This window comes from Mustela nivalis (assembly GCF_964662115.1).
Source record: "Mustela nivalis genome assembly, chromosome: 1".
In the NCBI taxonomy this organism is placed as follows: Eukaryota; Metazoa; Chordata; class Mammalia; order Carnivora; family Mustelidae; genus Mustela; species Mustela nivalis.
The window spans coordinates 91819215-91847121 of NC_139020.1; the positions used below are offsets into that span (position 1 = coordinate 91819215).

The window sequence follows — 27907 nt, forward strand, 5'->3', positions numbered from 1 at the left end:
GAACTGGCGAAATATAAAGGAAATGATGAATAAGCAGAGAAAGCTAATCTATAGAGTGAAGCAAGGGAATGAAATAGGTTCACAGAACCAAGCCACTGATTGCCTGTGAGAGATTGGTGTGGCCTTGGTGTCTGGCTTTGCAGTCCCATTCTTGAGCTGGCGTAGCTTTATGCTTTATTTCCTTATCCCCTGGGTGCCAGTTATTTTTTCCTGTTACATCCACACAGTAAATCCCCCTCTTCTTAGACAGTCTTGAATCTGTTTCTTTTCCTTGCGGTTAACCCTGACTTAGACACCTTAAATTTTGTTTTGTTTTAACATTTTTATTTGTTTATTTGACAGACAGAGATCACAAGTAGACAGAGAGGCAGGCAGAGAAAGAGTGGAGGAAGCAGGCTCCCCCCGGAGCAGAGAGCCCAATGTGGGGCTCGATTCCAGGACTCTAGGATCATGACCTGAGCCGAAGGCAGAGGGTTTAAAACCCATTGAGCCACCCAGGTGCCCCGAGACACCTTAAGTTTTGATCCTTAATGATTAAGAAGGTGGTGATGCCATTAACTGTGATAGGGAAGATAAGGAAGAGGTTTATGGCAGAGAAGACTTTATTTTAGATGCACTGAATTTGTTTGGTGGTACAATAGCCTTGTGAAAATGTCTAGCAGTACTTGGAAATGGAGCCCCAAATCTAGGAGAGGTTAAAGCTAGGGATACGGATCTTGTAGCATAAGGCTAATAATTACTGCAATAGAAATGATTAAGGCAGCCGTGGGATATGGTAAAGAACAAAAGCTAAAAAAATCTTTGGGGAAATACATTTAAAGAACGAGCAAAAGATAGGAGTGCCTGGGTGGCTCAGTTAAGCATCTCACTTTTGATCTCAGTTCAAGCCTTGATCTCAGGGTTGTAAGTTTAAGACCTGCTTTAGCTCCACACGGGGTGTGGACCCTCCTTTTAAAAAATGAGCAAAAGATAAAAAAGGAGATTAAAAAGTAGAAGGACACCAGGGTAGTGCAAGTTTTAAGAAGGCAAGTGTTTTGTACTGGTCATACAGTACAGAGAAATGAAATAGGATGCAAATCAAAGACAACTTTGGGTTGGGTAATGGGGGCATGATGACACTTGGAGAAGGCAGTTGTATTAATAGCAGGAGTAGAAGTTAGGTGGATATGGTTTGAGTAGTTAAGACATTGAATACTACTATTTAGCTGAAAAGCAGTGTGGTACAGGATCATTTTTTGTCAAATACGTAAAAAATACAAAGCACATTATTATTTGTTTTCGCATCTCAAACACTAAAATGATCAGCATAATATGATTTGCAACACTGTAATCAGAGGCTGTATTTTCGAGCCTGATCTTGAAAGTGGAAGGAGACTATATGGTTGCAGATTTACTCACTACAGTTCAGGTGTGCAGAGGAAGTGGAGTTTCTGACAACTTGAATTTCTTTCCTCTTGAGCTCATACCCCATGGGAAGTCAGGAAAAAATTAACTTTTGAACCAGTTTAAAACTTAGTTTGATAAAAAGGAGATACGATTTATAAGATTTTGAGGTAATGCTTAAACTTTTGGGAAAATGCTCTTATTTCTATCCTTCGTCTCCTCTTTAAACTGGTGTTTAGGTATATGAAGGGGACTTAACGTGATACAATGTTATCAGGGAAGACAACGTCTTCAGTTCTTCATTCTCTGGGCATCCTACTGGCCTCTGATGCAGTAGGCCACAGCTTGTGAAATATGCGATCAGGTTTTTCCTAGCTTGGTCAAATACCGGTAGTTCATGACTGAGTTGGCCTCATCTTAGTTCCAAGAAATGTGGAGAACTCTCACACTTCTGCAGCTCTGTCTCAAGCAGGCCGGTATAGATCAGGATGCAGGTTTCGCCTGTGCTACCTTCCTGCAGGCTCAAAATAAGCCCCCCCCCTTTTTTTTTCCCATTCATGAGCTTTCTTCCTACTCAGCTACCTTCTGAGTTTCCCTTTGAGAGAATATAGAAACTCTTGGGTCCCCTTCATACCACAGAAGAACAAAGATTAGCTTGGACAAACAAATCTCATTACCAAGATTTACTTTCATGTGACTGTGCCCTGCTTAGCCTGATGAGAGGCCATCTCATTCCAGAATCCTATAAACTCTTCTACTACCCAGCATATTACAGATACTTCAAAGCAATAAAAGATGGACTGTTGCTACATTAAACATGAATGAATCCCGTTAATGTTGTTCAAAAGAAGTCAGACAGTGTATTCTGTTAAGATTCAGTTTATATAAAATTCAAAAGCAGGCAAAACTACTTGTGATGTTAGAAGGCAAGAGAGTGGTGTTTTTTGGAAGAAGTTTGGAAGAGCTTCTTGAAACATGTGGCATTTACTATCTTTATCTAGGTCATGGCTGACATGGGTGGGTTAGCTTTGTGGTAACTCGTTTACCTGTTCAGTTAAGATTTGTGTACTTTTCAAGGGGTGCCTGAGTGGGTCATTCTTTTAAACACCCAACTCTTGATCTCAGCTTTGGCCCTGAGCACAGGCTCTGATGTCTGAGTAGTGAGTTCAAGTCGAATATTGGGCTCCACGCTGGGCATGGAGGCTTCTTAAAAAAGATTTGTGTACTTTTTGTATGTACATTTAAAAAAGTACATATTAAAAAAATGAATTTGAAGAATGAAGAAAACTAGAGTATTGATTTTTAAACTTTAATAAGCCTAAAGACCTGGATTGTAAAAATGCAGATTCCCCAGACTGTCACCTGAAGTTCTGATTCAGTAGGTCTGACTCTAAGAATCTGTAATTTTAACATTTGCCCGAGTGGTTCTGATGTTCCATGCTTTAAAAATGCCGACTTAGCATCTGTAGTTTAACAAATTCTCCTTAACTCTCTGGACAGATATTTAAGTATAAGAAGTTTGTCATATTAATTGTTACTTGGATCTCTAATGTCTAGGAGTAACATTTCCTCACCACCTTAATGTCTTACAAATGTAATGACAGTTGTTTAAAATGTTCCTTTTTTTTTTTTTCTATAGCGTGGTTTTATTGCATCCATTGAATTCTGCAGATTTTCAAATTTGATTAAAAGAAAAAATTTTATTCATTTCCTATTGCAATTTTTACAGTACAAAGACATTTGATTTTCCTGGGATATATTGCCTTTTTAGATACAGATATTTAGATCTAGACTACTCAACATGTGATAATGTCAAAGAACTCTCTAAAAAACAACCAGTCTTTATATCTGCAAAGCAGAGATCTTAAAATGGAAATAAAATAAGATTTGAACACATAGAATGTTGCCAGGTAAGGTTTGGTAAAACTTAATAAGTAAAATCAGTCAGTTTAAGTGTCAGGATACATAATGTCATTTATAGAATTCCATAGTCTATAAAGTATAGCTTTGTTAGTTCCACTGTAAACAATGGCAGATCTTTATGTGATTTTCACATCAGTGGAAGGTTGTATTATTTGTAAAATTCCATGATTAGATTGTGGTAATTTTCTTTGATATAACATATAAACTATATTTATCTAAAAAAATACCAACAACTTGAAATCCATTTCACACATACTTAATATGAATTATAGAGTATGTATTTTTCAGCCAATTCCAGATGTTTTAAGATTTTGTTTTTCAGCACAGACTCATCCTGATAGCAACCATCTGTCCTGTCCTGGGTGATTCACATTCATCTCTGAAAGCATGAGAATGGATTTGGTAAGGCATTTAGGTCTTTTCTGGCTCAGTAACTCTATAACATTAAGTGAAAATAATGCCTGAACAGTTTATTAGATGTTCTTCCCCTTATGTAACCACCACTACCCTCTGTGCCCACCCTTCATTCCCCCCAGGGAATATAGGAACATGGTGTTAGGTGCCAAATACAAGGAAATACCTGTAAACCTTCAAAACTCATTAAATAGTGGGTAGGGGTTACTGATCTTAAGTGTTTAATCTACTAAAGGGGTGGACAGATGTGATTTTTTTGATATGCTAATTTTTAAAAAAATAAATACAGCTATAATTGAGGAATTCACAGTACTTTTAAGTGAAGGCTGGTATTTTGACAACTATGTAAAGTTGACCATCACCTTTATTCCACCTCCTCCCTGTAGACCTTTAGAGATAGATGGTATTTTCTTTTAGACTGTAGGACCTAAGCATAATTTAAAGTAACCTTTTAAAACTGTCCACATGTCTTTTTTTCACACTTTGACGAGTAAATCATTCAGGTGAAGCATCATCTTGGCATGTGTGAATAAATTTGTGAATATAGGTCTGTAATCAAAGCATCATAGTGTTTGTTGCCTCCTCATAGAAATCTTAATTTGAAAACAAGATTGGCCATAGACAACAGAAATTTGCCATCAAATCATTAAAATCTTACTGGCATCTTCTAAAAGAGAGTGATCTTAAAAAGTTCACTGGCATTACTGACTTGTTTAAAAAGCATAAATTTAGGGACACTAGGTGGCTCAGTGCGTTAAGCCTCTGCCTTTGGCTCAGGTCATGATCCCGGGTTCTGGGATTGAGCCCCACTTCGGGCTCTCTGCTTGGCAGGGAGCCTGCTTCCCTTCCTCTCTCTCTCTGCCTGCCTCTCTGCCTGCTTGTGATCTCTGTCAAATAAATAAATAAAATCTTAAAAAAAAAAAAATGCATTTATATGTGTTTCTATATATTTCCCTGTGTTTGCAAAATTGTATCAACAATCATTATTATCTAAATAAGTTATATAAAATACCTTTTCAACTCTGAACCGCCTGAAATTCCCTTGGATTCTGCCACCTGAGCCATTTTTACCACTTCATGACAACTGTCAGTTAGGATACCTATAATGGCTTTTCCTTTTTATGCTATTTTACTACTTAATGATATTTTGTTTTTAAAAGCATATTGGTTTAATTCCTTGATTTTTTTTTTTTTTCTCCATGGCTAAAATTTTAGCCTCTACTCTTCCCCCCCCCCCCGTCTTTTTTTTATTTTTTAATTGATATGTAGTTGACATAGTAGTTTCAGAGTTACAACACAGTAATCCAACAATTATATACATTACAGAGTGCTCACTATGATAAGTATGATTATCATCTGTCACTGTACCATGTTACTAAAATATTAATGAATATGTTCTCTGTGCTGTAGTTTTCATTTTCTTCACTTATTTTAATAAGTTTGGAAATTTTTACTTCTTAATCCCTTTCACCTATTTTGTCTAAATTCTCATCTCCCTCCCCTCTGGCAACCCCTAGTTTGACGTCTTTGAGTCTGTTTTAACATTTTAACAATATTACATCTTCTAATCCTTGAGCACAGGATATTTTTCCATTTGTGTTGTCCTCAGTTTCATTCATCAGTTGTGTGTGTTTTTTTTAACTTTAATGTTTTTAAGAAAGCTCTACACCCAGCATGGTGCTCAAACTCACAACCCCAAGATCAAGAGTCAGATGTTTTTCTGAGCTAAACAGGCATCTCAGTATTTTACTCTTTTTGATACAGTTTTACATAGGGTTGTTAATTTCCCTTTCTGCTGTTTTGTTATTAGTGTACAGGAATGCAGCAGATCTTTGTATTTTGTATCCTGCAACTTACTGAATTCATTTATTCTAATAATTTTTTTGGTGGAGTCTTTAGAGTTTTCTATATATGGCCTGTGTCTCTGCAAACAGTGATGGTTTACTTCTTCCTTACCAATTTGGGCACCTTTTATTTTTCTTGTCTGAGTGCTATACCTAGGACCTCTGGTACAATATTGAATAAAAGTAGTGAAAGTTTGGACATCCTTATTTCTGACCTTAAGGGCAGAGCTTTCAGCTTTTTTACCATTGTGATGTTAGCTTTGGGCTTATCATATATGTCTTTCATTATGTTGAGGGATGTTCCTTTTGTGCCCACTTTGATAGTTTTTATCAGTGGATGTTCAATTTTGTCATTCTTTTTCTGCATCTACTGCAGTGGTTATAACACTTTTATCCATTTTGTAAATGTAGATCACATCAGTGATTTGCAGGTATTAAACCGTCTTTGCATCCCTGGAATAAATATGACTTGAGTATAGTGAATGATCCTTTTAATGTATTTTTGAATTCTGTTCACTAATACTTTGTTGAGTTTTATGCTTTTATGTTCATCAAGGATAATTGGCCTATAGATTTGTTTATTTGTTTTGTAGTTTGTTTTGGTATCAAGGTAATGCTGGCCTTGTAAAATGAATTTTGAAGAATTTCTCCCTCTTCTGTTTTTTGGGATAGCTTGAGGATAGGTATTAACTCTTCTTTAAATGTCTGGTAGAGTTCATCTGTGAAGCTCTCTGATCCTAGCTTTATTGGGAGTTTTTTATTATTGGTCCAATTTTGTTACTAGTAATTGGTCTGTCCAGATTTTCTGTTTCCTCCTGACTCAGTTAGAAGATTGTTTCTAGGAATTAATCTCTTCTGGGTTGTGCATTTTGTTGGCTTTTAGTTTTTTTGTAATTGTTTATAATTTTTTATATTTTTATGGTGTCAGTTTTAACTCGTCTTTCATTTCTGATTTTGAGTTCTTCTTGATTAAAACTTCTGGCTGAAGTTTTTACCAATTTTGTATCTTTTCAGAGAAACAGCTCATGGTCTCATTCATCTTCTCTGTTGTTTTTTTAGTCTCTATTTCATTTATTTGGGCTTTGTTGATTCTTCTTTTTCTGGTTCCTTAGATATAAGGTTAGATTGTTTAAAATGTTCTTGTTTCTTGAAGTAGGCCTATATCATTATAAATTTCCCTCTTGGAAATACTTTTGCTGTGTGCTGAAGATTTTGAACTGTAGTGTTTCCATTTCTGTTTGTCTCCAAGTATGTTTTGATTTCCTCTTTGTTTCTTTGTTGATCCATTGGTTGCTTTAGTAATCTGTTATTTAGCTTCCGGTTATTTTGTTTTTCATTCAGTTTTCTTATAATTGATCTCTTTCTAGTTTCATACTCTTATAGTGGTAAAAGATGCTTGATAGGATTTCAGTGTTTTTAGACTTGTTTTATGGTCTGCCCTGTGATCTGTTCTGGAGAATATACCATGTGCACTTGAATAGACATTCTGCTGTTTTGGGGTGGAAAATTCTGTGTGTATCTGTTAAGTCTACCTGGTCTAGTGTGACATTCAAAGCCACGGTTTGATTTACTGTCTGAGTGATCTATCCATTGACGTAAGCATGTGTTAAAGCCCCCTACTATTACTGTGTTATTGTCAATTTCTCTCTTTATGTCTGTTAATATTTGCTTTATATATCTATATGGTGCTCCTATGTTGGATGCATAGGTATTTGTAATTATTATATACTCTTAATGAACTGATCCTTTTATCATTATTCAATGACCCTTTTTGTCTCCTTACAGTCTTTTTTTTAAAGTCTATTTTACCTAATAATTAGTATTGGTATCCCATCCCCCCCACTTCATTTGCATGGAATATCTATTTCCATCTCTTCTTTTTTTTTTTTTTTTTTAGGATTTTATTTTTTCATTTGAAAGAGAACATGTACAAGCAGAGGGAAGGGATGGTGGGAGAGGGAGAAGCAGACTCCCCGCTGAGCAGGGGGCCCAATGTGGGGCTCTATCCTAGGACCCTGGGATCATGATCTGAGCTGAAGGCAGACACTTAATCTACTCCATCCCTTCACTTTCAGTCTGTATGCATGTTTAGGGCTGATGTCTCTTGTAGGCAGTATATAGATGGGCCTTGCTATTTTATCCTTTCAGTCACCGTATATCTTTTCCTTGGAGCATTTAGTCCATTTACATTTATTCATTCATTTATTTACTTAAGATTTTATTTATTTATTTGATAGTGAGCACAAGTACGGGGAGCAGCAGGCAGAGGGAGAGGGAGAAAGCAGGCTCCTTACTGATCAGAGAGCCTTGTGAGGGGTTGGATCCCAGGACCCTGGGATCATGACCTGAGCCAAAGGCAGATGCCTAATGACTGAGCCATCCAGTCATTTATTTTTTTTAAGATTTTATTTATTTGACAGAGAGAAATCACAAGTAGTCGGAAAGGCAGGCAGAGAGAGAGAGGGAAGCAGGCTCCCTGCTGAGCAGAGAGACCAATGGGGGGCTCGATCCCAGGACCCTGAGATCATGACCTGAGCCGAAGGCAGCGGCTTAACCCACTGAACCACCCAGGCGCCCCCATCCAGTCATTTAAACATCCAACATTTAAAGTAATTATTGATAGGTATGTATTTACTAGCATTTTGTTGTTTACTGGTTGTTTGTGTAATTCTCTCTTCCCTTGTGATTGATGGTTTTCTTTAGTGTCCTGCTTGAATTCCTTTCTCTTCTTGTGTATCTGTTAGAGGTTTTTGCTTTGTTGTTACCCTGGGGTTTATATATAACACCCTGTGTATAGCAGTCTATTTTGAGATCATGGTCTCTTAAGTTCTCTAAGAGCACTTAAGTTTTATTCCCCCCTCCATGTTTTAGGTATATGAGGTCATATTTTACCTCTTTTTGTGTATCCCTTGACTAGTTTTTATAGATAAAATTGATTTTACTACTTTTATTTTAACCTCCTTACTAGGTTTCTAAGTGATTGATCTACTACCTTAACTATATGTTTGCTTTTACTGTGAAATTTTCTCCTAATTTTCTTCCACTGTGGCCTTTTCTTTCCACTTAGATAATCTCCTTTAACATTTCTTGTAAAGCTAGTTTAGGGGTGATGAACTCCTTTAACTTTTGTTTGTCTGGGACACACTCTTCCCTTCAATTCTGAGTGATAATCTTGCTGGATAAAGTATTCTTGGTTGCAGAGGTTTTGTTTTGCTTTTTTCTTTCAGCGCTTTGATGATGCCATGCCCTTCTGGTCTATAGCGTCCTGCTGAAAATGAGCTGATAGCCTTATGGGGTTTCCCATGTATATATGTAATTGCTTTTCTCTTGCTTTTGGGACTTTCTCTTTAATTTTTGTCATTTTAATTATGTGTCTTGGTGTGGACCTCCCTGGGTTCATTTTAAGACTCTTCTTGCCTCTTGCACCTAGAGGTCAGTTTCCTCCCCAGATTAAGGAAGTTTTCAGCTGTTATTTCTTCAAATAAGCTTTCTGTCCCCCTTCTCTCATCTCCTTCTGGGATCCCATAATGCAAATGTTCATGTACTTGATAAGTCACAGAGATACTTTAACCTATTCTCATTTTTTATTTTTACTGTTGAGCTTGAATGTTTTCCATTACCCTGTCTTCCAGATCACTGATTGATTCTTCTGTATTTTCTAATCCACTGATTTCCTCTAGCCCATTTTTAATTTTAGTTATTACATTCTTCACCTCTGACTAGTTCTCAGTTCAGCCACTCTTCTCTCAAGTCTGGTGAGTATCTTTCTGACCATTACCTTGAACTCTATTAGGCATATAGCTGATCTCTTTTTCTGTGGTTTTGCCTTCTTTCATTTGGAACGTATTCCTGTGTCTCCTCATTATGTGTTTCTGTGAATTACATAAGTCACCTGCTTCTCTTGGTCTTGAAAGTAGTGGCCTTGTGTGGAACGTGTCCTGTAGTTACCTGTAACATGGCCCTCTCTGGTCACCAGAATTTATTGAGGTTGAGCTATGATGGATGCTGGCATGCTGGTGGATGATGCTAGCCCTCTGCCCTACCGTCTACAGTGATCATCCTGTAGTGTTGAGGGCACACTGGTGGGCAGGGCTTGTCTGCTGCACAGCTGGCTAATAAGCCCTAGTCATCTCTACATCATGCAGACTGGGCCAGCACTCAGCCTGTCTGCGGTGGTCTGCATTGCCTGCTCTGGGCTCACTTGTAGGCAGTGCTGATTTCCTGTGTGGGTGGCTGTGAGACCTGGTTGCAGCCCTTGTGGGCTTGCTGTCTGGAATGAGAGTCTGTAACTGCTGCAGACACACTGAGGGGTAGGGCTCTAGAGGCAGCTGAGAAGCACAGATACAGCATCTGCATGTGCACTGGTATATGGGGTTAGCTCCTCACTCCCTAGGGCAGGAAATGTGCCTATCACAGTGGGCAGGTTGGAAGGGCAGGGCACACAGTGCTAGCAAGGTAGGGGGAGAATGTCAGAACTGGCTTCTACAAGTGACTGTCTAGGCTGGGAGAGGACAAGAAAAATGGCACCCACCAGCACTTTCAAGCCTGGGGAAAGCTCCTGTTTATCTCCTATAGATTCCTGCCCCTCCTGTACACATCCTAAAACTAGTTGATAAATCTCTCTCAGATGTACCCCAGGCACTTTTCAAACTGCTGCTTCTATGCTCTGTCTTGGGCCAAGTTATTTAATGTGTTGACTTCTAAAGACTTGGTTTCTTGCAGCCCTCCAGCTCTTCTGGAGTTAAGCCACACTGATTTTCAAAGCCAGACATTATGGAGACTGGTCTTACTAGTGCAAGTTCTCAGGGCCAAGGGTGTCCATTGTGGGGTTGCTCCTCGCCTGTGATGTCCCTCACCTTTGTGAGTAGTCACTCCAGGAGTTTCATTACCAATGGCAGATGGCAGCTCTGTACCTCCTGCGCTTTTGATGTGACCTTGCTACACCTAGCTGTGGATGATCTTCACCTAGCTGTAGATGATCTGTTCTGCCACCCGTCAGGTAGTTTTCAGAGTGAGTAGCAGTACATGCAGCAGTTGCCACCATGTGTGGCCGGGGTGGAGGGAGGCGGTGAATTTAGGATTCTCCTACTCTGCCATCTTCCCTCTCCTGTAAAATTTCTTTTAAAACAATGATACTGTTTTTCCACAGTGGACAGTTATACAAAGTCATTTTAATATAATCATTTTTTTCAAATGTATAAAAGGTAAGATGTTCTAATTTAAGAATTTAATAGGCAATAAAATATTAACATAAGACAAATAATGTGAAAATTTCAGAGCTTGTTTTTCATAGATGTCCACCTACTGGTACAAGAGTAAAACCTGCATTAGGTGAGTTTGTGCAAGCTTCTCCATAAATTGGTCTCCAGTAGTAATGCTTTTTAAGGCCATTGGAGACTTCTGCAAGATACATATGTCCATCCACCACAAATGGCTCCACATCTGTATTGTCTGGTTTTAGACGGCCCGTTTGAATTAAGTCTGAATAAGCCTAAGATTTTTAAGAAAAGAGAGACCTGTCATTAAGAAAATTGTTTAATTTCCATAAAATGAATAAGCTAATTGCAATTTTCAGATTAGCTGTGCTGATTTTCAGTTTAAAATATTCTGAGTAAATACTAAATTTTAGTATTTTTTACATACAATTTTTATTCACTTAATTTCACATAATTATAATTTTGAAAAAGTTACTTCTAAGTTTTGAAGTATTTTGTTTTATGGCTCCCAGAATTAACAGTTCTCTGTATTACAGATTTTGTGGGCCAAAGGTCTCATTGTCAAAATTTTCAAGTCCTGCAGGGGTTTGTAAGTGAGGGAGGAAGGGGTTGTGTATGCCTTGAAAATCTGATGATAGCCAGGGACCCATTTCACAGGAAAATATGCAACCAGATTTTGGCATATGGGTGTATGGAGTTCATGAACTCCCTGAAGCTAATTTATAGATTGAGGCTAAGACAGTTTCTGTAGTATCAGATGCTGACCTGGCTGTAGCCTAATTCTGTCTTCACTGTAGAATTTTCTTTGTATATCACTAATGGATCATTGGTATCTTTGTAAGGGTATCATACAAACATGTTAAAATGGTTGGTTAATAAGATTGTGAGTATAGAGAAAGATATATAGACAGTAAAAAATTTAAAATTTTAGCTGTTTTCTGCTTAGGCTTATTATTCCAAACTCATTCTAGTGTGCAGAATATGATCTTTTTCTGAAATCAAGGGTTTAAATAGTATATTTTATTACTCTTTTTGGAGGTGGAATTTTGGATAGTCTTTTTGCAAATTGAGAATTTTAGCATCTTCATTCTTTCCAAATAAAAACTATTTGTTACAATGCTTTTTGTTTTGCAAGTGGTATCAAGGGCTGTGTTTACATAAGCAACCTAAAAGCAACATAAAAGACTAGGTCTCCAAATTCCATGTCTTGGTTTAATTATTGGGCAACAGACTGGAGATTGTGCTACATCAAATTTAGAATAAATCAATAGTTCTGGTTTTTAAAATATTTTTTTAGAGGAATTGGGATTGCATAATTCATTGATCTCTATATTAATATGTGGTATTCGTTGCCTTCTATTTAAACCACAAAACTTTCCAGTGCTTAGTTTTTAGGACTTACGTTAAAATTTATCAAAACTGAAGTGTCTTACTATATTTTGGAATAATTTCCAAGGCCACCTGTAAATGCCCGATACTATAGAGAAGACCCCAGGAAAAGCCTTTAGTGAAGGAAGAAAAAAAAAAACTTACCACACATGTAGCCTCATCAAATTTGTTTCCCCAAATGTAAACATTCGAGAGTGTGGGATTTGTTTTCATTGACTGTGAAAGTGCAACCAGTCCTTCTCCCTGTATGTTGTTGCTGACTACTGACAACCTATCAGAAACAAGAAGTAATAACCCTGGAAACCAATACATACTTACACAAAGAAGATGCATAAGTTAGCCAACAACATTTATTTTATTGTGTAAAATCTTAGAAAGTAAAGATACTAAAGAAGAATGCTAACTGGGGCGCCTGGGTGGCTCAGTGGGTTAAAGCCTCTGCCTTCCGCTCAGGTCATGATCCCAGGGTCCTGGAGCCCCACATGGAGCTCTCTGCTCAGCAGGGAGCCTGCTTCCCCCCACCCCTCTGCCTGTCTCTCTGCCTACTTGTGATTTCTGTCTGTCAAATAAATAAATAAAAATCTTTAAAAAAAAATAATAATGCTACGGTGCTTGGGTGGCTCAGTTGGTTAAGCAACTGCCTTTGGCTCAGGTCATGATCCGGAGTCCCGGGATCAAGTCCCACATCGGGCTCCCTGCTCTGCAGGGAGTCTGCTTCTCCCGCTGACCTCTCTCCTCTCGTTCTCTTTCTCTCTCATTCTCTCTCTCAAATGTCAATATGTCAGCTTAGAAATTTTTCATATTTCATCATGAATCTTGGGTTTTAAGGGGATTGATGTCAGTTTTTTTTTTTTTTTAAGATTTATTTATTTGACAGAGATCACAAGTAGGCAGAGAGGAAGCAGGCTCCCCACTGAGCAGAGAGCCCGATGTGGGGCTCGATCCCAGGACCCTGGGATCACGACCTGAGCCGAAGGCAGAAGCTTTAACCCACTGAGCCACCCAGGTGCCCCTTAATGTTAGTATTTTAAAAGTTTAAGTTTTTTTCTTGATTAAATACAAAACCATACTAACGCTCTAAGACTCCTGTTGTGTGAAGCAAGAGTTTCACTGAGATGCTTTGCTCCTGCATTTTCTATTCTGTTAAAAGAAAGATCCAGTACTTCCAGGGTAGTATTGCTTTTCAGTACGTCAGCCAAAAACACCATTCCGTCACAAGTTATTTTATTGCTGGGAAGGGAAGAATACATGGTTACATTTGAAAATATGAAGTATTCTTTTATTTATAGAGATTAACATGCCTCAGAATTGTTGTATAGAACATTATTTTTCTAGGTTAGTAAAAGATTTTAATCACTCAGTTTCCAAAAAGGTAATGAAAATTTGCTATAAAATGTTGCTCCATTCTGGTTTACTCATGATTAAATGCTCCATTCACACTGTTGAGATAAAATAATCAGTATAAACTAGATACTAAAGCTTAGTACAAAAAGTTGACAACAATGATTGTATCTTCTGATCTTAGGAATTACTGTCTTAACAATATAGCCTCTGTATCATGAATATTTACATAGATTATTCCCAGGACTTCTAATGTATTATCACTTACCAGCTGACATCAAGGTAGCGTAGGCTTCTGTTCAGATACAGTGCGTCACATAACTGTTTTATACCACAGTTTTTTATATTATGCTTACACACATGTAGTTCAACAAGGCAGTGATTTTCTTTCAACATGTGGCCTAGATGAACTGTGGATTCTTCCTAAAAATAGGTAAAATCTTCTAAAATACAGTTTTGAAGCTGTACATTTGAAGCTGTACCAAATATATGCTAAGTTACTTAAATTAGCTTTTTCTTTTTTTTTTAAGATTTTATTTATTTGACAGAGCTCACAAATAGGTAGAGAGGCAGGCAGAGAGAGAAGGGGGAAGCAGGTTCTCCACTGAGCAGAGCCTGACATGGGGCTCGATCAGGACCGAGACCATGACCTGAGCCGAAGGCAGACGCTTAACCCACTGAGCTACCCAGGCGCCCCATTAAATTAGCGTTTTAAAAAGATACCAGTTGAGACTATTAGCCTATAATTTGTATTTGCTTTGGCTCGGTTTTTAAGAAAAATCACTTTTGCCACAAATGATACTTTATCATTTTAAAAACCAGCAGCAGGCACTTGGAAAGTACGGTGACTAAGTGAGGTAAATAGGCTGGTGTAAAAAAGTCTGTTCTAAACAATCACTCCAGAAGGGTTGGGCGGGGGTGATTGGCCCCATGATATATTGCACATATTAAGCTCCCTTACTGTTGTCCTTTCAAGAATCTCCAGATGTTTCTTATACCCATATGTTCCTGAACTTTACTCTTTATCTCCACTCTTTATGGATAAAATACAAAGCCATTTCTCGGGGTGCCTGGGTGGCTCAGTGGGTTAAAGCCTCCCAGGGTCCCAGGGTCCTGGGATCAAGCCCCCTCTGCTCAGCAGGGAGCCTGCATCCTCCTCTCCCTGCCTACTTCTCTGCCTACTTGTGATCTCCGTCTGTCAAATAAATAAAATCTTAAAAAATACAAAGCCATTTCTCAAATGTTGGTTCTATTTTAAAAATACACTCAGTCCTGTGATATCCAATTCTTCCTTTTTATAATCATCCCAAATCTCTAAATACATTTTCCAGTCACTGGAAGACTTATTTTTAATTCCAAACTCTAGCTCCTTCCAAGGCAAAAAGTATATAACATCAATGAGGATTTGAATACCAAGCACTTTTTTTTTTTTTTTTTAACAAAGTCAAAGTAGGTCTTAAAATGAATGGGTCAGTATTTTATGGTAAGAAGTCCTCTTACTTGATTGCTGCTTTTTTTCTTTGTAAGTAAGCTCCATGCCCAGCAAGGAGCCCAATGCAGGGCTTGAACTCATGACCCTGAGATTAAGACCTTAGCTGAGATGAAGAGTCTGATGTTTAACCGACTGAGCCACCCAGGCGTCCACAGATTGCTGTATTTGTAAGTTTTACAGTCACTGGAAATGCTGATCACGAACATGGATATCTATGTATGCTCAAATTATGTACTTCTACATAATAACTGAGAAAAACTACAAAAGTTAAATCATGTAGCAGTAGCAGATAGTACATGAGTTGTAATAAAAGTATATGAGCTTTATGAGAAAACTGTCCAAATACTAGCTCTATACTAGCTGCCTGCCTTTGGGCAAATGATTTCATCCAGCTAAGTCTGTTTCCTTTTCTGTAAGGTAGGTAAAATTATACTTCCCTCACAATTAACAAAAAAGTACCTGGCATAAAATAACTGATCTATAGGACACTATAAAGCATTTTTTATTGTTCAGTAGTCTATAATCCTGTATCTGATTTATTTAAATTATTGCTGACACTGAAAAAGGCCCAAAGGGAAGCTATAGTTTGGGATCTTAACAAATGCAAACTGACCACTTAGGGGGTCCAGTGTTGCTCTGCATGGTGCCTGGAACCAGGATACATGTTTGTGTTTTATGCTTTGATTGTGTTTTTTTTTTTAGATCAAGAAATTTGGTTGAGGGACCACCCTTATTAAGGAAGGGAACTAAAATAGAAATAGTGTTTTTAGATCATTTATCAACTTTGACAGTTTGCTTAGGATGGCACCTGGCATCAGTATCTTTCCATGCTCCCCAGATAGTGAAATGGAATAGGTTTGCAGGCTTATGTTTGGGAACAGCAAAGTATGAAGAAACCCAGGAGGACTCTACTCCACAGCCACTGAAGAGACTAGGACTCAAAAGGACAGAGAGTGCCTGCCTCGGAGAGGAAAAGAAAGCAGCCTGGAGTTTAGCTGACTGCTAGAAGCACTGGGCTAAGAGCAAGAGCCTGCACCTGAGAAAGACCTTGGGCTTTTCTTAACTATTCTCCAATTTGGGAAAAATGACACCACTCAACACACTTAAAAGAGGAATGGTGTTTCTAATGTGATTTCACATAGTTTAACATACTTATTTCCTCAAGGCTTTAATCAGAACATTTTAATTTAGCCTTCAGATCTCATGTCCTCAATCTGAGAACCTTGTCTGCCACTTCTAAAAGAATGTTAAAGAACAAGGAGAAGCCTTGAAAGCAACTACCATCTTGTCTCCAGAGTGCAGCTTACCTATAGGATCAAGTCCAGACTTCCCAGGCTGCTCTTCATACACATTCTGCCATTGTTACTCATGATTTCAAAGCAGTTTAGTGATAGTAATATAACAAAATTCACAGCCTTTAAAACTTTAATAATTGTTTCCGTCTTGACTACTCTGCCTCTTTACAGGTTTACTCACCGTTAATCTGAGTTTACAAGAAAGAAAAAAAAGACCTGTTTACTGCTTAAATAAACATCTAAAATCATAATTTAACTCAGTTTTTCTTCAAATAAGTTCTTTGTAAATACAGTAAATTCTAAAAATATTAACCTTGAAATAACCTTCAGTAAATAGTGCCTTCGTTTTTTTCACATGTAATAATATTAGCTGTCATCACTTTGAATACATACCTGTTCACCATACAGTATAGGTCGGTTTAGGTTTATTCCCTTAATTGTTTGGTTTTGCGTTAGGACTGTAGCAAATGCTATCACACTTTGCATTCCCTAGAAATAGTAAATTCGTTAAGGAGCTGACAAAGTATATAATCTCCCTATTTCAAAACCAGTAATCTAGATTCAGAGAAATAAACTATTTTAAGATTTTATTTATCTGTCAGAACTGTAAACCCTGAATTATAGTTTGGTCAAACTCAGAAGTAAATTGTTACTATGTTCTTTTCTCTCTGCCCTAAAATCTATAACATGCACAGGGAGTTTCTTAAAGTTTCAGTATCTATTTCTTAGGACATTCACCTCTTGGTTTGCTCCTGAGTCCTTAAGTTTCTATGTGTTTCTGACCTCGGATATCCAGACACACAAGCAGATCTCAGCTAGGGTTCTACACTACTTAGAACAGACCTTGTGAAAGCATTCTTTTATGTGCATACTTGTTACTTTCAGTGCGTGTGTGCAGTGGAAATACCTTATTGGAAGGGCCGAATTCTCCCTGATTTCTGTGTTGGACACCACCACACAACCCCAGCTGTAACACTAGGAAACCTGGGCCTCCACTTCACCAGTCTACTCACCGTCCCATCCAATTAATCAGTAAGTCTTAGAGATTGTCTCTAAAAGACATCTCAGATTAACCCATCTGTGTGCCACCACCCATCCCCAGTCCTTTTAACCCACCTGGACCATAACTTGAAGTGGTCAGCGAGCTTCTTGCTACCCTCTAATTCCCCACAGAAACCAGAGTGATCTTTTTTTTTTTTTTTTAAGGACAAATCAAATCACATCACCCCTCAAAGCCTTAAATACATCTCAGAGATGTATTTAGAACTCAATTCCTTTTTCCCCTGGCCTTGACCCACAACCCATACAGCACTGCTTGATCTGGCCTCTGCACACCTCTCACCCACACTTTGAGATACTCTGACTAGCCACTCTGGCTTTTCAGGGCTTTTCAGGTCCTAAACCTGCCAGACTCAGCCTTTCATTATTCATGTACCACTCATGATTTTTGCCATATTATAATACCAGTTTTACTGTTTACTTAATAGTTTTCTATTAAGTCAACTTACTTTTCCCACTTTAAAGTTCTATCACTACCATAAATGGAAAACTAATTCCTCAAAATAGAGCATCTGCAAAAATAAATACATGAGTAGTAAAATTACCTCTATCTGTAATAGCTGTGCTACCCGTACCGTAGTCAGGGTAGCACTATCTTAGAGTCTGTGTGTGCTGGACCCCTGCCTGGGATGTTCTGCCATGGACCCTCTCCAAGGTAGTTCCTCAGATATTAGGCGACTGTGTTATTATGCAGATTACCTCCTACCAGACAGAGTACTTAGCTATCTTTGTAGCGCTTTTCTTTTTGATGTTTTACCAACTAGAATATAGGCTTTCTAATGAAGTAGCGTTTTTCAATTAAATTTTTTTTCTCAAAAACTCCTGTATAGGTTAAGAAGTGTTATAGATAGAAGCTTAGGAAGAATTTTATTCTAGTTATTCCTCTATAGTATTATTTAATACAATCTTATTAATAACACTGATATGCCTAATAGTAAAAGCAAAACAAAACAAAAAAGAAATTCCCTGATATTAGATATTAGGGACAAGCTTAATCAGTCATAAGACTCTCATTTAGCTGATCTCTTCAACAATTCCTTATCCTATTTCCAAAAAGATTGATGCAGTACATGGGTGATTTTTCTCAACCATTTTACTTACCAGGTCACAGTCACCCAAATCTAATTTTTCTAAAGATGAATTAATTTGTAGCATTGCAGCAAAAAACATTCCACCTTTATTTTCAATCTTGTTTCCAGTCATTCTTAGGTATTTCAGAGTTGTATTCTTCTGAAAAGAAAAAGAATAAAAACTTCATTAAATTTGTATTCCACAAAATTTTTTCTTGATTACAGCAGACTTTTACTATTTGCAGACTCAAGTTTTCATGGTTTCATGGAGATAGAATAGGATATTCCTTAAAGGTAACATTTAGTTTCCCAATAAGATAAAAATCTGGTTTAATTTTTTACTGGAAAGAATGCCCAGGAAACATGCTCAGTAAACGAAGCAGATTTTATAAGTTTTCCTTTCATTGAGAAATCTATAGATTCGTTTTTAAGAAAATTATACCACCTTTTTTTTGAGGTAAAATTCACATAACCCAAAGTAAACCATTTTAAAATATACAATTCACTGGTTTTTAATAAATTCACCATGTTATACAACCATCACCTAGCTAGTTTCAAAAACACTTCAATCCCCCTCACCCCCAACAAAGGAGACCCTATACCTATTAAGCAATCACTTTATATTCTCCCTGTATCACTTATAAAGGAATGTAATTCTTCAGACACTTGCGAAGTTTAACTCCTCTCATTCCACTCTTGATAATCCTTTCACAAAGAAAATTAGACATTTCAGTGTCCTAATAAATAGTAGAGGACATAACTGCAAATAACTGAAACCCCTTAAGAACAGGAAGAAAGCAAGGAGGTCCACTGTTAATACTGCCATTTAACAGTGTACTGCAGGTTCTAGATGAGGCAGTTAGGCAAGGAAAAGAAAAAAAGGCACCCACATTGGAGAAGAAAACTATGTCTGCATGTAACAGGATATATGGAAAATTCTAAGGAATCCACCTAAAAAAGTTGTTAGAACTAATGTGTTCAGCAAGACTGCAGGACACAACACCAATATATAAAATCAATTGTATTTCTACACACTAGCAATGAACAATCCAAAACTGAAATTAAGACTCCCATTTAGGGGCACCTGGGTGCCTCAGTCAGTTAAGCATCTGCCTTCGGCTTAGGTCATGATGCTGTTGTCCTGGGATCGAGCCCCGCATGGGGCTCCTTGCTCAGCGGGAAGCTTGCTTTTCCCTCTCCCACTCCCCCTGCTTGTGTTCCCTCTTTTGTTGTATCTGTCAAATAAATAAAATATTAAAAAAAGAAGACTGTCCCATTTGTAGTAGCATCAAAAAGAATAAAGTATTAGGAATAAATTTAGCAAAATCAAGACCTGTTCATTAAAAACAAACCACTGTGGGGGGCGCCTGGGTGGCTCAGCGGGTTAAAGCCTCTGCCTTCGGCTCAGGTCATGATCCCAGGGTCCTGGAATCGAGCCCCACATCATCAGGCTCTCTGCACCGCAGGGAACCTGCTTCCTCCTCTCTCTCTGTCTGCCTCTCTGCCTACTTGTGATCTCTGTCAAGTAAATAAAATCTTTAAAAAAAAAAATAAAAAAACTACTGTTGAAGGAAGTGAAAGATACAAATAAATGAAAACACATCCCACGTCATTAATCAGAAGACAATACTGTTAGGATGACAGTACTCCCCAGATTTTCTAAAGATTGAAAGCAACTCTCTCAAAATCCTTGTTTTGGGGGGCACCTGGGTAGCTCAGTGGGTTAAAGCCTCTGCCTTCAGCTCAGGTCAGGATCTCAGGATCCTGGGATCGAGCCCAGCATCGGGCTCTCTGCTCATCAGGGAGACTGCTCCCTCTCTCTGCCTACTTGTGATTTGTCAAATAAATAAAATCTTTTAAAAAAAAATCCTTGTTTTTCTTGCAGAAATTGATAAACTGGTCTTAAAATTCATATGAAAATGCAAAGGACCCAGAAGATCCAACACATCTTGAAACAACAAAAAGGACTTCTTGACTTCAAAACTTGACTACAAACTACAGTAATCAAGATTGTGTGGGACTGACATAAGGACAGACATACAGGTTAAAAGAATAGAATGAAGAGCAGAGAAATAAACTATTTGTAATAAATTTTTGACAAGGGCATCAAGAAAATTAATGGGGGAGGAATAATCTTAAACAGTGTTGGGACAACTGGATATCCACATGCAAAAGAATGAAATTAGACTCCTACCTCATACCATATACAAAAATTAACTCAAAATGGATCAAAGAACTAAACAAAGGAGCTGAAAACACACTTAGAATATGCAAATATAAATCTTAATGATTTTTAGATAGGCAAGGCCTTAGATATAACACCAAAAGCACAAAGGAAAAAAGCTGAACTTTATCAAAATTAATTTTGTGCTTCAAAGGATGCCATGAAGGAAGTGAAAAGGCAATCCACAGAATGACAGAAAACATTTGCAGATCATGTATGAGAGACTATATCCAGAACATACAGACTACTCTTAGCATTTAAAAAGACAACTAGACATGGGCTTTGAACAGACATTTTTTCAAAACAATGCCATATGAAAAGATGCTAAGCATCATTATTCATGATGGGAATGCAAATCAAATCCAAAAAACCTCTGCATATCTACTAGGATGGCTAAAATCAAGAAGACAGTAACAAGTGCTGGATGTAGAGAAACGAGGACACTCCTACAGTGCTGGACTTGTAAAAAGGCAGTTTGGAAAACAGTTGAACAGTTGCCAAACGATCTAGCAGTTACATTTCTAGGTATACACCCAAGAAAACTGAAAACATGCACACAAAAAATGTGCAAATATTCATAGTACATTATTGTAGACAAAAAGTGGAAACCTAAATGTCCTTAACTGATGGATGAATAGGATATATCTAAACAATGGAATATTATTTGGCAATAAGAATCAAGTATGTTACAATACAGATGAACCTTGAAAGCATTAAGCCAGTCATAGGAGACCACATATGTTAAGATTCCATTTATGTGAAATGTCCAGAATAGGCAATCTATTAGATGGAACACAGATTAGTGACTGCCAGGGGCTGGGAGGGTGAAAGAAGCATAGAGAAGGACTGCTAATATGTACACGGTTTCTTTCGGGAATGAAATGTTCTAAAAACAGTGATGGTCATGCCATTCTGAATGTACAAAAACCCACTGAACAAAAATCTTAAAGGTAAATTTTGATGGAGAAAAAGTAAGTTCTTATGTATGCTAAGTATCTTAAAGCTTTTTAAAAATGAATTTAAAAATGCTCATGTAATATTACATTTTAATAAATTAAAGTGTAATAAAAACACACATTTGCACAATGAGTTCACAATAACATTTTGGTTAATTACACGCTATCAGAAGTTAAAATGCCAAAAGAAAATGTCTGAGGTATATAAATGCTTACATGTAGTGCTTTAGCAATCAGTTCTCCACCTTCTGGCCCAATATCATTAAACATAAGGTTTAAGTAAACGAGTTTATGTTGCTTCTATAATAAGAGAAAAGAAGCTATTACGTATGTAATTATTAGGGGGGAAAAATACAGGCACTGCTTTATTTAAGTAAAAGAATTTACCTCCAAAGAAAATCTTTGTAACAGAAAATCTCAAAGTCCAACAAAAGAAGCTACAAGGGGGGTGGGGTGGGCTGTGGGAAACATCATGCTCATTTAAACATAATTGCAATGTAAGTGAAAGAAAAAGACTATTCTATTTTGATCAATTATTCAAAGTATGAATGCCCTTTATTTAACCACAGTGTACAAGTTTGCAAAAGATGACTTAGAAGCTCTAGTTACCAGCAATCTACCAATAACAAATACACAAGTGGGTTTTCAGTTTATTTCAAGTGTTGTAAATATAGTACAAGGTCAGGACCTGGACATTTTGCAAGACTAGCATTTTGTGTGTGCCGCTAGACTAGGTGGTTTCACTGCAAACAGAATTAAGAAAACTTAAGAACATTTTGGTGATTTTTGCAATATTTTTGTAATTGCTGAGAATTAGTTCATATTTCTTAATCTTCACTCTGTCCTTGTGCTGTGTGCCATCTCATGGATAGGAGAAATTTTTTTTTATGATTTTATTTATTTAACAGAGGGATACACAGCAAGAGAAGGAACACAAGGGCAGAGGGAGAGGGAGAAGTAGGCTTCCTGCCAAGCAGTGAGCCCAATGCCGGGCTCTATCCAGGACACAGGAATCATGACCTGAGCTGAAGGCAGATGCTTAAGGACGGAGCCACTCAGGTGCCCCTCATGGAAATGAGAATTTTAAGATCATTTTTAAGCTCATTAGAAGCATATTTAGCGATTGGGGAAAGCAGTTAGGAACTTAAAAAGCCAATTTAAACAATAATGATAATGCTGCTTTAAACATTTTAACTGAAAATACAAACATACACCTATATTTGCCAATCTTCTGAGGTTGAAACAAAGCCTTGAAGTACACCTACTCTGATTGGTGGACCACACTTTTTTTCTTTTTTCTTTTCTTTTCTTTTTTTTTTTTTTTTTTGGACCCCACTGTCTCTCTTAAATGAAATGCAGCCACAAGGCAGCATTTCAGCATGGGCATCTTCAAAGAAGTCTGCAATAAAGGGTTATTAACTTAGCGGACTTGAGGTACTCAAACCACGTACATTTTCAAAGAAAAAGTACTGGCTCTTAACTGACTCCTGGAAGAAAACAAAAAGAACTAACAACATTTTGTAGTAAAATACCTGAAGCAGTCTTGCAGCATAGTATGCACCAACATCACTTATGAGGTTATATCTAACATCCAAACCTGAAGAACACGGATGAATAGAGGCTGATATTCCTTATACTGAATAATTAAAATCAGGAAAATTAAGAGGTAATGATTTTTAAGGAGACATATACCACTGATATATGGACTCTTCTTTAAAATTCTGAAAAGAATCCAAAAATCTTTGCCTGTTACTCTTTCTTCTGGCATTAAGCGACTGTTACCAGCAATATTTAATGTGATTCCTTCTGACCTATTAAAATGCAAAAAAGAAACCCACTAAAGAAATAGAAGTATTTTCCCCCTATATAAATAGTAACATCATGAATAGCATTTACTGAAACCAAGTATGTATCACAATATAGATTTATATCAAGTAACTTAAGACGACTGAATATTCAATAGATTTTGTAAACACTTCTATAGTATATAATTTTATTCTCTCTCTCTCTCTCACACACACACACACATACACACACTCCTCCTGATAGGTAATCACATCAAAGACTTCAATATTTTCACAAATAAATCCAGCTCCCAGGAGCTCAGGACAAATCTGAAGGCTAGACTTGGAGGCCACTGGTCTACTGTTTTTCCTTGTGTACTCTGCTACCTCCAAGACCAGCTAACAGTGTCCATCAGACACTGTTCTAAATCAAAAGGTAGATCTGTTTTAAAAGCCATGTACAAATCGCTTTAAACAAATCACTCAGTATTCCAGGATTCTCATACAGAAGGAGGTCAGTGTACTACTTTGTAATCAAGTATTTGTCTTCCTTACCCCTTTTCGAGTTCTTCATCGACTTCTTGGAGTATATGCAATATAAAAGTATTAATTTTCTGGGACTTTTCCATACAGAGATTATAGTAAGTTTCCTGGAGATGGCCAGTAACTTCTGGAGCTTTTGAAAAATAAGTGCATTACTCTTCATCACATATAAATTATATCAGGACCTTTCCTGTCCCCACTCCTTCCCCTCCCTAAAAATTACACTTCTTCAAAGATACGAATGTGTATGTTTAGAGTCAGGAGTGAGGAAGAAAGGGCAAAAGAATTAAGACTAGAGAAAGGAAGAAAATAGAAGGAATTAGGGGGAATAAAAATGCTGTTTGGAGAAGCAGGGCCATAGAAACACCCACTGAGGCTAGGCAGACACTAACTTGCAAGTGACACAAAGAAGAACTAACATCCTGGTAGCAGAGGAAAAGGATATTCAGAGAAATTAAAGATTTTGCCAAAATCATACAGCTAATAAGGGTAGAGTATAAAAACAGACTCCAAAGCCTCTTTCCACTCTACCACACTGGGTTAGGAGACTCACATTTTCTTATTAGGACGTCAAATAAAAAATTTTTATTTTTATTTTATTAAAAATAAAAATTATTAAAAATATTAAAATATAAAAATATTTAAAATAAAATTTTATTTTTTATTTTAATCAAATAAAAACATTTTAATCAGAGGATCTAAACTCAAAAAGGATCTGAAAAATCCGTGAGTCCCCAAGGCTCCCTGGATACCCTCTACACATGCACGTTGATGGCATCTTTGACTACAGCTCTGTTGGTTCCTCCTAAAACTGAGTTGAGGCCAGACTCAGAGAAGCTCTTCACCTACCCTGGCCTTTCACATCCTCTTTGTAAAGGTTGATTTTTCTCTGTTCAGTCCTTAATGATAGAAACAAAGCAGGAGTTGAAATCTCCTTCCTCTGTTATGCCTGAAGCTTTCCTTAATGGTCTTACTGTTTTGGATATTAATTTACAAGGATCTTTGGAAGACCCAAGCCTTCTGGGGGTAGAAGTGATGTTGTTCCTCTTCTTAGAAGCACCTACCACTATCTTTGTTTTCTGTCTTATCTTTTGTATAGGTCTTTTTTTTTTTTTTAAGATTTTATTTATTTATTTGACAGAGATCACAAGCAGGCAGAAAGGCAGGCAGAGAGAGAAGGAAAAGCAAACTCCCCACCGAGCAGAGAGCCCGATGCGGTGCTTGATCCCAGGACCCTGAGATCATGACCTGAGCCGAAGGCAGATGCTTAAGCCACTGAGCCACCCAGGTGCCCCTGTACAGGTCTCTTAAAAAAAAAATAACAATAAAATAAAAAAATAAAAATAAAAATCTGTGCTCAGAGATCTCACTACTCAACCAACTTGGGGTCTTCAGGAGCCAGCCTCTTGAGTTTCTGCATCTCAAGAGATGTACTTGGCTGAGATTTCTGCACTGTATGAACTCAAGAGTTTGCTAAACAAACTTGCAGAACAAGATTTAAAATGAGGAACATTACATTAAAAATGGAAGCACTAAACTTTTCTTAATAGTTTTCTTTTAAATCAGCTTTTAAAAAATTAATTTAACCCACTTATTCCAGACAAGTTGAAATTTCAATATCGAAAGGAAATAAATATCAGCAATCCCATGTTAAAGAACCATTACAATTAAGGTCTCTGGGTATTTCCTTCTTATTGTTTTTCTCAACTATGTACATATTACCCTTTTTTAAAAAATCGGAATTTTTCAGTACAGTTCTATATCTTTTCAGTTAACATTGAGTTTTCCCATGTCAGTCTCAGAAAAATTTTAATGTCAACAGAATTTCCCGTCTTATGGGTTGATGCATATAAAAAACCCTTCCTTATTTTAGGAAATTTCCATGAATCTAAATAACATTTTAGCACAATATTTCCCAAACTGTGTTCTTCAGAATACAAATCTTTTGTGAGATGATCAAACATGTTCTAAATAGAATAGATTTTATTGTCAAATACATTTGGGAAGTTCTAAATTAAAGCTAAACAAACCTCTATAACACTTCTCAGGACATTTACAACACTGAAGGGCACAAAGACTTCAAATTGTTGAGCCTGGAGAGAAGGGAGAATAAAAATATTTCGTTTCCCAGACTTATGTGACCATGGTTCACATGGAGTTCAAGCTACAAAATGCTACTTTAGCATTCTCCACAGACAACACAGCAAATTGATCTGTAACAAATTTACTTGTTGGAGCTGGGCTCCCAGGAGGCTTCTTTTCTCGCTTCTGGCTACTACCTTCCTTAGTATTAAAAAGTGAAGACTGGCCTGAGAATCTGAGTCAGGGCCTGCCCTCAGCTGGCTACACCACACCCAAGATGTACCCAAGAAATGTGTCAAGACTTAGAACTCATGTTTCTCTGAGGGAAGGAATCTTAGACTACAAGCTAAATATAGCTAAAGAAAGTTACAGGAAAATTCTTAAGAGCTCCTGGGTGGCTCAGTGGGTTAAGCATCTGACTGTACCTCAGGTCACAATCCTGGGGTCCGGCCCCACTTTGGGGTCCCTGCTCAGCTAGGAGTCTGTTTCCTCCCTCTGTCTCTCTCCTCAGCTTGTGCTCTCTCTTGCAAATAAATAGATAAAATCTTTTTTAAAGGGGGGGGGGGGGGAGAAAAGGAAAGGAAAAGGAAAGAAAATTCTTATTACCTGACCATGGATTTAAAGTACTTAAAATTTTTTGCTATGCTCTTTCATGTTGGATGTCAGGATTTTATGGTACCAAAAATTTATTTCCTGTATTCATCTTAGGGGAGAATACATCTTCAAATTGTAAAGCTAAAACTAAGACTAACCAGTTACACAAGAAAATATAAAGAATCTAACTCAAATGTCATTTTTCTTGTATTCCAAGTATTTTTTACCTGGCAGCACGTTTTAAATTTTCTAAAGAAAAGGCTCATTTTGGAGGTGGTCCCCTATGCCCTTCTGTACTGGAACAGCCAAATACCAGAAAATCCAAGGGTTGGGAGTGAGTCAGACTGGGGTGGTTGCCCAGGATCAGCTGTGTGACTTTGAACAAGTTATCTTAATTCTCCCATCTTAAATTTGCTCTTATGCTAAAAGCAGAGCACGGCGCGCATCTCAAGGATGCAGTGAGGAATAGGTAAGTGTTGTAGCGCAGTTCCGTATCTACAGGCACATTAACACAAGCATCCAAAATGGAAATGGTGGCCAGGCGAGGCACGTGCAGGCTATGCTTAATTTGCTCGAGATCATTCACGGTTGCAGAAATACTTAAAACGGAGGGGACATAGAGATGCCAAGTCAGAACGGTCTCAAGGCCCTCTGGCCCACCTAGGCCCTGCTTTCTGGAACTTCCACCAATAAAGGGCCCCAGAACTTTCCCGGAGACTCTGATGAGGGTAAAGCAACAGACACACCTTCCTCCAGGACGATGGCTAGTGTGAAGGGCGGACTCATCGGGGGAATTTGGGCTCCCTTCCCACCCACATTTGGGGGCCCCAAAGTTCTGGCCGCAGCTGAGGTTCCCGGGGGCGCCCGCCGGCCACGCCGCCTCGAGCCGGCGGCCCGCTGGGAGGAACGGGCTGTGCCGGCGACCCTGCCGCTGGGGCCGGAGCCGCCTCCCGCACTTCCCGTGGGCCCGGCGGGCGCCGGAGGACATCCGATTTCTTACCACTACCGTCCGCGGGGGCCGAGAACGGATTAGGGGTTGTAGTGGGTACGGGAGTGGGGAACCCAGGCCGGGCCCCCGCGGCCTCCTTCCCCGGGTCGCACATATTCCTCTTCACCCCTGGGCCGCCGCGGAAGCGTTGGCATGACGACGGCGCGCATGCGCCTGCGCAGTCCCCGGCCACACACCTGCTGCTTCTGGGCTGGGCTGAGCGCCAGACCCTGAGCGCCACCTCCCGCCGGCTGCGCATCCCCTGCCATTACCCCTGTGGGCCTCAGGGCAGGCTGCGATTGCCAAAGCA

General features: G+C 38.2%; 2 protein-coding genes across 13 annotated transcripts in view; one reads left to right on the forward strand and one right to left on the reverse strand.

Annotated features, from left to right (window-relative positions):
- Positions 1 to 21737, forward strand: part of MYNN (myoneurin) — a 41571-nt gene extending 19834 nt beyond the window's left edge. For 2 of the 7 annotated variants that reach the window (XR_014314373.1, XR_014314377.1), the window contains 2 exons: positions 3629 to 3708; positions 20312 to 21737. The gene's annotated coding sequence lies outside the window, so the exon portion shown is untranslated. Of the gene's footprint in view, positions 1 to 3628; positions 11901 to 20311 lie in introns of those variants that run through there. The other 5 variants (XR_014314375.1, XR_014314379.1, XR_014314374.1 and 2 more) reach the window with 4 other exon arrangements.
- Positions 3064 to 27778, reverse strand: LRRC34 (leucine rich repeat containing 34). Of its 6 annotated transcripts, XM_082741811.1 has the most exons (12): positions 27610 to 27778; positions 23946 to 24066; positions 23299 to 23417; positions 23139 to 23203; positions 21823 to 21906; positions 18458 to 18586; positions 16691 to 16786; positions 13779 to 13933; positions 13244 to 13399; positions 12314 to 12440; positions 10870 to 11055; positions 3064 to 3685 (listed from the first exon to the last, which is right to left on the reverse strand). In XM_082741811.1, exons 1-12 carry the CDS (start codon positions 27710 to 27712, stop codon positions 3680 to 3682), a joined length of 1347 nt encoding a protein of 448 aa, XP_082597937.1. In that variant the 5' UTR covers positions 27713 to 27778; the 3' UTR covers positions 3064 to 3679. The 6 variants fall into 6 exon arrangements, with proteins under 6 accessions (XP_082597937.1, XP_082597941.1, XP_082597936.1 ...); XM_082741815.1 differs by lacking the exon at positions 10870 to 11055; XM_082741810.1 differs by lacking the exon at positions 3064 to 3685 and having other exon boundaries at positions 10716 to 11055.
- Positions 27779 to 27907: the final 129 nt, after the last annotated feature.